This window comes from Dermacentor albipictus, unplaced genomic scaffold (genome assembly GCF_038994185.2).
Source record: "Dermacentor albipictus isolate Rhodes 1998 colony unplaced genomic scaffold, USDA_Dalb.pri_finalv2 scaffold_18, whole genome shotgun sequence".
Classification (NCBI taxonomy): domain Eukaryota; kingdom Metazoa; phylum Arthropoda; class Arachnida; order Ixodida; family Ixodidae; genus Dermacentor; species Dermacentor albipictus.
In genome coordinates this window covers 7,436,826-7,450,629 of record NW_027225572.1, presented here as the reverse complement: position 1 = coordinate 7,450,629, position 13,804 = coordinate 7,436,826, and the positions used below count along the sequence as shown (strand labels likewise).

The following is a 13,804-nucleotide window of genomic DNA, read 5'->3' as shown; positions in this document are numbered from 1 at the left end:
GTTCAATTCGCGCGGCTTGCTTTGTTTCGCAATGAAAAATTAGCCTTTCAAGTAGGCTGGTCGGTTCCTGTACCCAGATCTGCTTTTCGCTACGGTTTTTTGTAAACGGTTCACGTGGCTCGCTTTGCTTTGCGTTGTAGAAAATACGAAGTACCTACTTTTTAAGTGAGCTCTTCGGTTCTAGCAGCGAGCTTTGCTTTGCGCTATTGTTTCCGGTAAGCTCTTCGGTCTACGGCTCGATTTTCTTCGCGCTGTTGAAAATCACGTAGTGTGCACCTTTCAAGTAGGCTGTTCCTTTCGCGTGGCCAGCTCAGCTTTGCGCTACTGTTTCCAGTAAACTGTTCAGTTCGCCCGGCTCACTTTGCTGCGCTACCGAAAATCAGCCTTTCAATTATGCTGGTCGGTTCGTGCGGCCAGATCTGTTTTTCGCTACAATTTCCAGTAAATGGTTCGCGTGGATCGCTTGGCTTCGCGCTGTAGAAAATCGCGTTTACCTAGTTTTGAAGTGAGCTCTTTGGTTCGGGCACCAAGCTATGCTTTGCGCTAGTGTTTCCAGTAAACTGTTCGGTCGTCGGCTCATATTTCTTCGTGCTGTTGAAAATCATGTGGTATCTACCTTTCAAGTAGGTTCTTCCTTTCGCGCAGCCAGCTTTGCTATGCGCTGCTATTTCCAGTAAACCGTTCAGTTGGCGCAGCTCGCTTTGTTTCGCTATGGAAAATCAACCTTTCAAGTAGGCTGGTCGGTTAGTGCGGCCCACTGTGCTTTTCGCTCCCCGCAGGGGCGTCTGGGTCAGCAGGAGTTTGGTATGTCACGACACCACGTACCCGAGCACACGACGGTCGGACCCTCCCGCGTGTAGCCGTGCGCGGCTTAGCTGCGTCTGGGGAAAAGGGGATCCTGGTGGTTGAGCCGGTGCTGGGTGTTTGGACCTTTTAGGCCTCCCGGCGGAGGCAACACACCTCTTTGACCTCGGCTTCTCTTAGATGGCACCCCCGGACTGACCCAACCGGGGGAAATCGGTAGTTGCCTTTTCCTGTCTCTCTCTCCCTCTAGCGTTGGCCTTTGTCTCACTTTTCATCTTTCCTATCTTCTCCTAGCTTCCATTTACTTCCAATTTTTCCTGGCAGCAAGGGTTAACCTTGTATGAATAACCAACCTAGGTTATCTCATATTTGGTTATAGTGATAACGTACAGCTGGTGTTTGCAGGACCTGTCCCTGTAACGTCCCTGGACCTGTGCCTGTTTGCAGGACCTGTCCCTGTAACGTCCCCTTGTAGGGCTCCACGGTGGGTGGCTGGCGTTATTGCCGAAAGTTACATAATTCTATGGCTAGTTCCTTCCCTCCCCTCCGAGATCGCCCTCAGAAAAGAGGGTGCACCGAAGATGTATTTCAGTTTTTTGGACGACAAAGACCCAACTTCCCACGATTTCATGTGATTCACTCGGAAAAGTCAGACACAGAAGTACGCCCAATCTCCCAATTTCTAATTTCAAAGTCTTTAACTGAGGCTCTTGGTCAAGGTTACCAGGTAACAAGGATGGGTAGTCGAGATCTCCTCTTGGAGCTCCCTAATCTGAAACAATTTGAAAAGTTACCCCGTCTCGTGTCATTTGGGGACGTTCAAGTGACAGTGACTCCACACCACAATATGAACACTACCCGCGGCGTTGTCTCAGACGATGATTTGCTTCAGCTGACAGACGCAGAGCCCTTGGAGGGCTTTAGTGAGCAGAATGTAGTAAATGTGTGAAGAATAAAGATGAGGCGGGATGCTAAAGAGATTGCAACCAAACACCTAATACACACCTTCAATTCAAGTGTCCTACCTGAGTCAATCGAGGTCGGGTACATAAAGCTCCGTGTTAGGCCATACGTGCAAAATCAACTGCGATCTTTCAAATGCCAGCGCTTCGGCCACAGTTCGCAGAGCTGCCGCGGCCACCAAAAGTGTGCAAAATGCAGTGCCCACGAACACACCACTGAAGCTTGTGCGAACGCTCTCCACTGTGTAAACTGTGATGGGGAGTACGCCGCGTACTCGCGGTCGTGCCCTTCCTGGAAAAAAGAAAAGGAAATTGTTACAGTCAAAGTCAAGGAGAACATAACTTTCAAGGAGGCACGCAGGCGGGTATCATACCTGCCCAAGAAAACTTTGCCGATGTGGCGCGTCAGGGGGCAGCGTCACAATGGCCTCCGGCGCCTGTCCGACCCACAAGCAGAGTCGGCAGTTACGCCATCTGCCCCCGCGGTGTTTGCAGGTAGCGCTGCTCCGTCAACCCACCAGACGGGGCATCCACCCCGATGGTGGGCGCAGCCACCTAATACACACCTTCAATTCAAGTGTCCTACCTGAGTCAATCGAGGTCGGGTACATAAAGCTCCGTGTTAGGCCATACGTGCAAAATCAACTGCGATCTTTCAAATGCCAGCGCTTCGGCCACAGTTCGCAGAGCTGCCGCGGCCACCAAAAGTGTGCAAAATGCAGTGCCCACGAACACACCACTGAAGCTTGTGGGAACGCTCTCCACTGTGTAAACTGTGATGGGGAGTACGCCGCGTACTCGCGGTCGTGCCCTTCCTGGAAAAAAGAAAAGGAAATTGTTACAATCAAAGTCAAGGGGAACATAACTTTCAAGGAGGCACGCAGGCGGGTATCATACCTGCCCAAGAAAACTTTGCCGATGTGGAGCGTCAGGGGGCAGCGTCACAATGGCCTCCGGCGCCTGTCCGACCCACAAGCAGAGTCGGCAGTTACGCCATCTGCCCCCGCGGCGTTTGCAGGTAGCGCTGCTCCGTCAACCCACCAGACGGGGCACCCACCCCGATGGTGGGCGCAGCCAAGGCTGTCCCAACCTCCCCGACCCCTTCCAGCGCTGGTAACAGCCGGCGCAGCCAAATCCCCCAGGGAGCCCCATCGACCTCCGGGCTGGTGGACGCGGGGGTCTTGCCCTCCAAGGCAGCACCCTCGCTGGTAAATGCTCGCTCGCAAGAGCACGTGTCCGGCTCCTCACTAGAGGCAATGGACACTACACCTATCCTCAAGGCACACCAAGCGCCTAAAGAGCGGCGAGGCTCACTCGAACGCTCCAGAAAGGGCAGAACCCCCGTTTCAAAGCCTCGAAAGAACTCTGTAACCTAAGGCATCACCTCCGTTTCTATACACACAGCACTTATTTACTTTCAATATGGATATACAAATATATTCAATGGAACGTTCGAGGTCTTCTTAGGAAGCTTCATGACGTGCAAGAGCTTATCCAAAAACACAATCCAAAAGTGCTGTGTCTACAGGAAACACACTTAAAACCACAAAACACAAACTTTCTCCTACCTTATGTAAAGTTCAGCAAAGATCGCGATGATGCTGTCGTATCATCAGGCGGTGTTGCCGTTTTTATTCATAAAAGTATTTCCTGTCAGCATTTACAGCTACAAACGGTCCTTGAAGCAGTGGCGGTTCGAGCTGTTTTTCTAAATAAACTCGTCACTATTTGCTCGCTTTACGTACCCCCCCACTACAAATTAACGAAACATGAATTCCAATCCTTTATAGATCAATTGCCATAACCTTAAGTTGTTCTTGGCGATTTCAATGCGCAGAACACCCTGTGCGGCAACTCTCGTGTAGATGCGCGAGGACGTCTTGTTGAGCAGTTCCTTTTTTCTTCAGGTGCGTGCTTGCTGAATAAGAAGAAACCCACTTATTAGTGTCTTGCACACAATACCTTTTCTTCAATTGATCTGAGCATAGTTTCCCCGTCCATACTGCCTGAACTCGAATGGGAAGTAACAAACATCCTTACGGAAGCGACCACTTCCCCATACTATTAAGAACACTTAAAGAAAACGAATATGCACCACAGGCTCCCAGGTGGAAGATTGACACAGCAGACTGGGAGAAATTCCGAAACTTAACTAGTATATCATGGGATGACATGTCTTCTTTAGGAATCGATGCTGCTGTGGAATACTTCACAGCCTTCATAATAGATGCCGCATCTAAATGGATACGTGAAGTAAGTGGCTCGGCATGCAAATGGCATGTTCCGTGGTGGAACGATGAATGCAGAATCGCACAAAGAATCAGAACAAAGCGTGGGGGTTGCTACGCGCTTCGCCCACTGCAGAAAATCTTCTCAACTTTAAGAAAGTAATGTCCCAAGGTAGGAGAACCCGCCGCCAGGCTAGAAGAGAAAGTTGGGAGTGGTTTTTATCGAGTATAAACTCTTATACAGATGAGGCCAAAGTATTGAACAAGGTAAATAGAATTAGAGGGTGACAAACATATTCACTCCCTCTGTTAACTACACAGGGCGATACATTGAAAGATCAGGCAGACTCACTTGGGGAGCACTTTGAGAGAGTATCAAGTTGAAATTATTATTAGCAATTCTTTCTGAAATATAAACAAATAGAAGAACGTAAGCCATTAACAAGAAAATGTCGAGAGAATGAGCCTTACAACCATCCATTTAGTATTGCCGAATTGAGAGCTGCCCTGAGCGCATGCAAGAGCTACGCACCAGGATCTGATAGAGTCATGTATGAAATGCTCAAAAACTTACAAAATGATACGCAAGTTACACTATTCACACTTTTCAACACCATCTGGGATGCAGGGTACCTTCCAACCGCATGGAAGGAAGCCATTGCGGTCCCGGTTTTGAATCAAGGCAAAGACCCTTCCTCAGTGGCAAGTTACCACCCGATAGCCCTCACAAGTTGCATTTGTAAGGTGTTTGAAAAAATGATAAATCGGCGACTAATTCATTTCCTTGAACAGAGCAAAATGCTTGATCCTTATCAGTGCGACTTCCGAGAAGGGCGCTCCACAACCGATCGTCTCGTACGTGTTGAAGAAAATATCCGGGACGCATTTATATATAAACAGTTCTTCCTATCGATATTTCTCGATATGGAAAAGGCGTATGATACAGCGTGGTGTTACGGAGTCCTAAGAGACTTATTAGAAATGGGCATCCATGGTAATATGCTTAACCTAATAGAAAGCTATCTGTCCAGTCGTACCTTCCGGGTAAAAGTCGGCAATGTACATTCTCGTCCTTTTATGCAAGAAACGGGTTTACGCCAAGGAGGCGCGCTCAGCTGCACACTCTTCATCGTGAAGATGAAAACGGTTCGCGCTTCATTACCACCGGGAATCTTTTATTCTGTCTGCGTGGACGACATACAAATAGCTTTCAAATCTTGTAACCTCGCAGTCTGCGAGAGACAGGTGCAGCATGGCCTGAACAAAGTCTCAATGTGGGCAGACAATAATGGATTTAAGATGAATCCTAACAAAAGCTCTTGCGTTCTTTTTACAAGAAAGAGATGAATGATCCCAGATCCTTGCTTAGAACTATGTGGACAACAGATACCCGTAAACAAAGAGCACAAATTTCTAGGTGTTATACTAGACTACAGACTCACTTTCGTCCCCCACATTAAACATCTTAAAGACAAATGTATGAAAACAATGAACCTAATGAAACTTCTATCCCATACTTCCTGGGGTAGTGACAGGAAGTGCTTAATTAATGTCTAAAAGAGCCTGGTCCGTTCACGTTTAGATTATGGTTGGTTGGTTGGTTAAATGTGGTTTAGTGGCGCAAAAGCAGCTACGGCTACGCTGCGCCAAACACGAGATGTTTTATAATACTATTTAAGAGGAGAAAGGCCGTGTTAATCTACATTTTTGTTTAAAAACCAGTGTCGTTTAGGAATTTACGCAGGTCAGGTAATGGGATTATCGAATCATCTCCTAAAATTAAAGAAGGATATAAAGGTATGTGCATTGGATACAGGTTGTGCGAAAAGTTTCGTCTTTGTACTTCAATGTGTGTGCATGTGAGTAGTATATGCATGACTGTGAGTTCTCCTTGGCATTTTTCACATGTTGGCACGTCTTCTTTTGTAAGTAGATTACTGTGTGTGATGTCTGTGTGGCCAATGCGTAGTCGGCATAGAACTACTTCAAAAAAGCGCTCCTGATGGTTGCACGACTTCCACTCACCAAGTACTGGTTTAGTGAGATATAGCTTGTTTTCTCTACAATGCTCCTATTCGTGTTGCCACTTTGTCGTCAAGGCCTTCCTAATGGCACGAATATTATCTTTACATGGAAGTGCTGTGTTTATTAGGTCTTTGAATGCTGCCACCGATGCACATGTATCGGCTGCTTCGTTACCCGGTATCCCAACATGACTTCGTACCAAGCAGAAGCGGATTGTTCTCCCATATTTGTTAAGTGCGACCATGTTTAGTATGTCCCCTAACAGGGGTTCACACTCAGATTTCAGATTTAGAGCCTTCAGTGTACTTAAGGAATCAGTGTATATGACTGTGTTTTTGTGCTTGCCAGTAATAATCTCTTTAACTACAACCCATACAGCATAAACTTCAGCAGTGAAAACAGAAGCATGTTTTGGTAGACGGATACTTGTTTTCCAATTTTCTGTTACTGCCCCTACACCCACGTGTTCTTTTGTTTTGGAGCCATCCGTGTAGAATTCCATGTGATTTTTATACTTGTCCTAAAGAGCACGGAACTCTTGTATGACGTGTTCGTGTGGAGTGTTTCTTTTCTTTAAGTGTGTTAATGTCCAGTCGCACAACTGTGTGAAATTGTACCATGGGGCCAATCGTTGTGGTTTCTTGGCAACCTGGAGGACTTCTTGGGGGATGTCGTTATCCCGACAATATTGCTCACACCGCAGGACAAGTGGCCTAATCATGTTCGGTTTATTTGTGTAGTGTAAGCGTGAGTTGAACTGTGTAAGAATGTTGTAGCATATGTGTTGCGGTGATGACTGAATTCTGAGTAGGTAAGAGAATGTTAGTAATGCTCTGCGCTGCTATAATGAGGGTTCATTACACTCAACATATAAACTTTGAATGGGTGACGTTCTGTAGGCACCACTTGCCAGTCGCAATCCAAGGTTATGTACTGGATCAAGAAGTTGGATGTAGGACTGCCTGGCTGAGCCGTAAACCACGGAGCCGTAGTCTAGAAGACTACGCACAACAGACCGGTAAATACGTAGAAGACAGATTCGGTCGGAACCCCAGTGCGTATGCGACAAAACCTTTAGGATATTCAATGCTTTATACGCCTTAATGTTTAGTGCTCTAATGTGGGCTAGGAAGTTTAGTTTTTTATCAAAGATTACTCCCAAGAATTTATATTCTTGTTTTACCGGCAGCGCGACATCATTCAATTTTAGAACCGGGTCTAAGTACAATCCTCGTTTTTGCGAGAATAGCACTGTAACGGTTTTTTTTAGTGGAGAAGCGGAAGCCATTTTTCTCAGCCCACTCGGTTAGTTTATTAATTGTTATCTGGAGCTGCCTTTCTCGTGTTTGTAAGTTTGAGGCGCGGCACGCTATTTGCACATCATCGACGTATATGGAGCGCATAACAGAGCGGGGAATGACTTTGTTAACAGAGTTCATTTTTACTATAAAGAGTGTTGTGCTTAGTACGCATCCTTGTGGCACACCATTTTCCTGAATGAATACACGTGACAGCGCCGTTCCTAAACGCACCTGGAATGTTCGGTTAGACATGAAATCGGCTAGACATTTAAGCCTTCTACCCCGAAATTCCTAAGTCTGCTAATTCCCTTAAGATATCAAACCTCCATGTTGTGTCGTACGCCTTTTCAGGATCAAAGAAAACTGTGAGACAATCAAAAATAATGTACAGCGCAAAGGACAAGGACAGTGATAGACGACATACACAGCGCTGTACATTATTTGTACATTATTGTACATTATTTTTGATCATGAATTACCAACTAGCCCAAACAACCACCCTGTGAGACAATATTGCTTGTGTAGAAAGGCCGCACGTATCTCGTCTTCTAACCGAACTAGGTGGTCTATTGTTGAGCAACCTTTCTTGTATCTACACTGATGGTTATCTAGCATGTTGTCTCTTTCAAGGACGTATGTCAATCTTATGTTGATAATGGCTGCATAGGACTTTGCGAGACAACTTGCGAGTGCTATTGGTCTATAACTGGTTGATGTTGTGGGAGGTTTTCCAGATTTCAAGAACGGGATTATGATAGCTTTCTTCCACTCTTTGGGCATTTGTCCCGTTTTCCAGATTATGTTGAAGAAATGAAGCAAGGTCTCAACTGCTTTAGGGGATAGGCGAGCTAGCATTCAATCGTGTACCTTGTCCGGACCGGGTGCTGTTTTCGTGCCACTAGTAAGTACTCTGTTGATTTCTGGAAGTGTTAGAGCGCCATTATACAGTCTTTCTGAACTTCCTGTGGTCGGAAGCTTTAGTTTTTCTGCTAATTGCTTATGTTTCAGGAATGCAGCAGAGTAGTTTTCAGAGCTTGATATATCATGGAAATGTTGCCCTAATATGTCTGCTTGTTCTTCTATATTTGTTCGTGTGCCTGGAGGTGACAATATGGGGATAGTGTAAGAAGCGTAATCACCTCTAAACTTGCGAAGTTGATCCTACATCCGTTTGGATGTTATTGAACTATTTATAGACGATACATAATTTTTCCATGACTGTCTTTCTGCTTGTCTGCGTGTGTACCTGGCTTTCGCTTTTGCATTTTTGAAAGAGAGTAGATTATCTTATGTTGGGTATCGCCGAAAGATACCCCACGCTTTGTTTTGTACTTTTTTGGTGTGCGTACATTCTTTCGTCCACCAGGGTTTTAGGTTTTTTCTTAGGAAGCCTGACGATTGTGGGATTGTTTCTGCTGCTGCAGCAAGTATACAGGCGGTGATCTGATCGTTCATTTCATCTATGGTTAGCTCATGTGATATGTTATCCAGAGTGGCCTTCTCAGTAAAGAGAGGCCAGTCTGCTAGATGGAGTTTCCAACGGGGTGGTCTCAGTGGGATGGTAGGAAAAGGAGATGTTCTTTAATGATACCAGGCATATGGTCACTACCATAGTGGTTCTCAATAACATATCCACTGAAAATCGCAAAGAAGTGATGGAGAGCATAGTGCCAGATCTAAGTAACTCATAGCTCCTGTGCTTGGGGAGTAGTAAGTTGCCGCACCAGTGTTTAAAAGGCATATGCCATTTCTTAGGATAAAATCTTCAAGCGTTTGACCCCTGTTGTCAGTAGTTTTACTACCCCATAACGTGTTATGTGAACTAAAATCACCGCCTATTAAAACTGGATCAGGTAGCTGGTTCAAAATTAAGTCTAGGTCTCCTACGATAAAATGTGAATGCGTCGGAATGTATACCGAACAAATGGTGATGGTTTTGTGAGCTAAAACGGCGACAGCAACGGCTTCTATGTGAGTGTTAATGGGAACTTCTCTGGCTGCTATACCACCTGGAAGAACTATGGCTACACCACCCGACAGCCAGTTCGCCTGAGTACGGTCGCGCCGCACAACAGTGAAACCTTTTAAAATGTTTTTGTATTTATCGTCTAGATTGGTTTCCTGTAAGCACAGGGCCACGGGAGAGAAGTTTATCAACAGGTCCTTTATGTCACCTAAGTTATGTAAGAGACCTCTACAGTTCCAATGGATCATAAAAGCCACTATAAAATTGAAAGGTAAAAAATAATATTAACGAGTGAAAGGGAGATAAGAAAGATGATAGGTGACATGGATCTGAAGAAGGCAGATACAACAGAGCGATAATCCTTAGGTTATCGCCTTCTTATTTAGAGTTGTTATTTATTTTTGTCCCTCTTTTCGCGCTCGAGAAAGCGCTTGTCCTTCGGTGTCGAGGACACTGGGGTTTTTGTTTCGACCTCCATTGCTCTCTCTGAGGCGCTGGAGGACCGAGAGTTTGGCGCCGAGACACGTGTCTCGGGCCTTGAGGAACGAGATTTTTTCTTTTACAGTTAGTGCAATGATCTCCGTTTCCTTTTTCCAGCATGCGCACGACCGCGAGTAGCCTGGATGGTCTCTTTTGCAGTTAACACAAAATGGTGAAGAAGTGCAATGCTCAGATTGGTGATCGTTGGAGCTGCATTTAGCACTAGTTGTTTGTCCTCGGCATGCATGTGAAGAATGTCCGAATCTTTGGCATTTAAAGCATCGTGAGGGGTTCGGGATATATGGTCTCACATTGACTTTGACATAACCGGCATCGAGAGAGGTAGGCATTGCGCTTGTTCTGAAGGTGAGTATAACATGTTTAGTAGGGATTTCTTGATTGTTTCTGCGGATTACTATTCTTTGTACTTTGGTGACATTTTGTTCTTGGAAACCCTCAAGTTCCTCATCGCTCAATCCAATAAAGCCTTCTTCACATAACACTCCCCGGCTTGTGTTCAGTGTGCTATTTGGCGAAATTGTCACTGTGGCGTCCCCAATACTGGTAAGGTCAGTGAGCTTCTCTGCTTGGTCTTTATCATTCAGTTCTAGGAGGAGGTCCCCGCTAGACATTTTGGAGGCTTTGTACGTCGGTCCGATTTTTTCTTTCAAGCATTTAGCGACAAGGAATGGTGAGAGTTTTCTTACTGGCATGTTGCTTTCGCTATGTACTACATAGTACTTGGGGAAGGTTGGAGCGTTGCTCCGAAAGGAGAAATGGAATGGTACTTCGGTGCGGCATCTTTTCAGACGCTGATCATGGACGACAGAAGTTTGTGCTGCCATAGAAAATAAGTATGTTCAACCACAGCGCCGACCGCCCACCACCGAGCCCAACGAGGGCACACGGCAGAGCTTGTGTACAAGCCTGCAAGACGCCAGCCATACGCCGTCACTGTAACCAAATAGGGTGTACCCAAGGTAGGATAGCCACACAAGGTTAACCCTTGCCGCCGTGGAGAAAGGAAGTAAATGGAAGAGAGAGGGAGACAGTCAAGGTGGAAAGTAAGGAAAAGACGAAGGTTGTAGAGAGAGAGAGACAGGAAGAGAGGACTGCCGATTTCCCCCGGGTGAGTCAGTCCGGGGGTGCCGTCTACGTGAAGCAGAGGCCAAAGAGGTGTGTTGCCTCCGCCGGGGGGCCTTAAAGGTCCGAACACCCAGCATCGGCTCAACCCCCAGGATCCCCCTTTCCCCGGACACGGCTAAGCCGCACACGGCTACACGCGGGAGGGTCGAACCCTCGAGTGTTCGGGTACGTGGTGTCGCAGCACACCAAACGCCTGCTTGCGCAGACGCCCCTGCGGGGGTTTAGATTATGGTGCCGTGGTCTATCATTCTGCCACCCCGAGTGCGCTAAAGATGCTAGACCCTGTTCACCATGTCGGTATCCGTTTACCCACAGGAGCTTTCAGAACGAACCCCGTACAAAGTTTACATGCAGAATTGAATGAGTGGTTACTTCATATCCAGAGAACATACTTCAGCCAAACATATTTTTCGAAAGTCCACTCTAATCCTCAACATCCGTGTTATAGTACCGCTAACGAGATGACATATGCTACACTCTTCCGCGATTGTCCCTCCGTAAGACAGCCTTTCTCGCTGCGTGTGAGGGAGCTTAGTTATGAAATGCATGTTCCACTCCTTGAGCTTCGCCTAATGCACCCAGCCAAGCTGCTACCTCCTTGGGAGTGGCAGCTAATACAATGCGATATATCTTTCATGCAAGTTACAAAACATGCTCCAGAGATTGAAATGCAAATGCATTTCCGGGAACTCCCGCGCAAACACTCCTGCATGGAGTTCTACACAGACGCATCGAAGTCACACGACGGGGTGCCCTACGCAGCCGTCGGTCGATCCTTCTCGGAAACCGATCTACTGCATCCGGAAACTAGTATCTTTACGGCTGTGTTCTGCTGAGCATGAGGTCGCGGGATCGAATCTCGCCCACGGCGGCCGCATTTCGATGGGGGCGCAATGCGAAAACACCCGTGTACTTAGATTTAGGTGCACGTTAAAGAACCCCAGGTGGTCGAAATTTCCGGAGTCCTCCACTACGGCGTGCCTCATAATCAGAAAGTGGTTTTGGCACGTCAAACCCCATATTTAATTTAGTATCTTTACGGCTGAGGCCTACGCACTTTTGTCGGCTGTGAAGCATATCAGGAAATCAAAACACCAGAAATCAGTCATATATACGGACTCGCTTAGTGTTGTGAAGGCCTTGATGTCATTCTCTAACCACAAAAATCTGGTAAAAAATGAACTCTACTTTGCTCCGTGCAAAGCGTATATATCTAACCAACATGTGATTATATCCTGGGTGCCTGGACATAGGGGCATCAAGGGTAACGTTCCAGCGGACGAGATGGCCACATCAATTTCAATGCATGCAGTTAATCCTACTGCTTCGGTCTCTGTCACCGCCCTGAAGCCTTTCTTCAGAAGAAAACTGCGAAACTACTGACAACACTTGTGGGACCTGGAAACAAATAATAAGCTGCATGTAATAAAGCCACAATTAGGTTTCTTGCCTCCTGTAACAAAATCCCCCCGGACGGATGTCCTATTCTGTCGTCTAAGAATAGGACACACATTTGGCACACATAACTTTTTACTCACGGGAAACGAGCCTCCAACTTGTTGTAGATGCGAGGAGAGGCTGACCGTCTTCCACGTCCTACTGGAGTGTCGGGAAGCCGAAGTTGAAAGAAAGAAACATTTTCTCTTAGCATACCGGCAGCACATCCCCCTTCATCCTGTTATGTTACTTGGTCCAGAACCAATCTTTGACACCAACGCAGTCCTAGGTTTTTTGCAAGTTGTTGTGTTGCACGTTATTAGCCCCACATCCTCGTAGCACCTCCGCTCTTCAGAGGATACCGCTGTGATAAATATTTTGAATAGCACATGCCTCTAGGCTATGTTTTTTAAGGGCTCTAGCGAGGCAGCAGTGCTCCAAGTAATTTTACAAATCGTATATTTTTCAATTTGCACCATTCTTCTACGATGGATTTTAATGTTCACGCTATTCGTCATTATTCATCGCCATAATTTCGTAGATCGTAGTTCGTAGATCGTAGATCGTAGATTTTACGCACTTTACAGCGACAATTTTTAGGCCAGTTTACAGCCAAGTCGCATGTCCATAATACATAGTAAACATCACCACTTGACATGGTGCTCTTTGGCCAAACCTGGCCCTTGCGCCATAAAACACCACACACCATCATTATCATGCTTTTCGCTACTGTTTCCACTAAACCGTTCGCGTTGCTCGCTTTGCGTCAAGCTGTAGAAAATCACGTAGTACCTACTTTTCAAGTGAGCTCTTTCGTTCGGGCAGCAAACTTTGCATTGCGCAACTGTTTCCAGTAAGCTGTTCGGTCAGCGGCTCGATTTTCTTCGCGCTGTTGAACATCACGTAGTATCTAACTTTCAATTAGGCTCTTCTTTTCGCGCTGCCAGCTCTGCTTTGCGCTACTCTTTCCAATAAACTGTTAAATTCACGCGGCTCAGTTGGTTTCGCTATGGAAAATCAACCTTTCAAGTAGGCTCGTCCGTTCATGCGGCCAGTTCTGCTTTCCGCTACCATTTCGAGTGAATGGTTCGCGTGGCTGGCTTTGTTTCGCGCTGAAGAAAATCACGTAGCACCTAGTTTTCAAGTGAGCTCTTCGGCTTCAGCAGCAAGCTTTGCTTTGCGCTACTGTTTCTTTAAACTTTTCGGTACGCGGCTCAATTTTCTTCGCGCTTTTGAAAATCACGTAGTATCTTCCTTTCAAGTAGGCTCTTCCTTTCGCGCGGCCATCTCTGGTTTGCGTTACTGTTACCAATAAAATGTTCAATTCGCGCGGCTCGCTGTGCATCACTACGGAATCAGTATTACAAATAGGCTGTTCGGTTCGTACGGCCTGATCTGCTTTTTGCGACCGTTTCGAGTGAGCGGTTAACGTGGCTCGCTTTGCTTCGCAATGTA

The 13,804-nt window shown here is 46.4% G+C and overlaps 1 protein-coding gene across 1 annotated transcript in view; it reads left to right on the top strand.

The window, feature by feature from the left end:
* Positions 1-2,827: 2,827 nt before the first annotated feature.
* The window catches only part of LOC139052109 (uncharacterized), a 29,383-nt gene continuing 18,406 nt past the window's right edge, over positions 2,828-13,804 (top strand). Inside the window, exon 1 of the mRNA XM_070529208.1 lies at positions 2,828-3,069. Within this exon, the coding sequence (XP_070385309.1) occupies positions 2,828-3,069 (242 nt within the window). The remainder of the gene's footprint in view (positions 3,070-13,804) is intronic.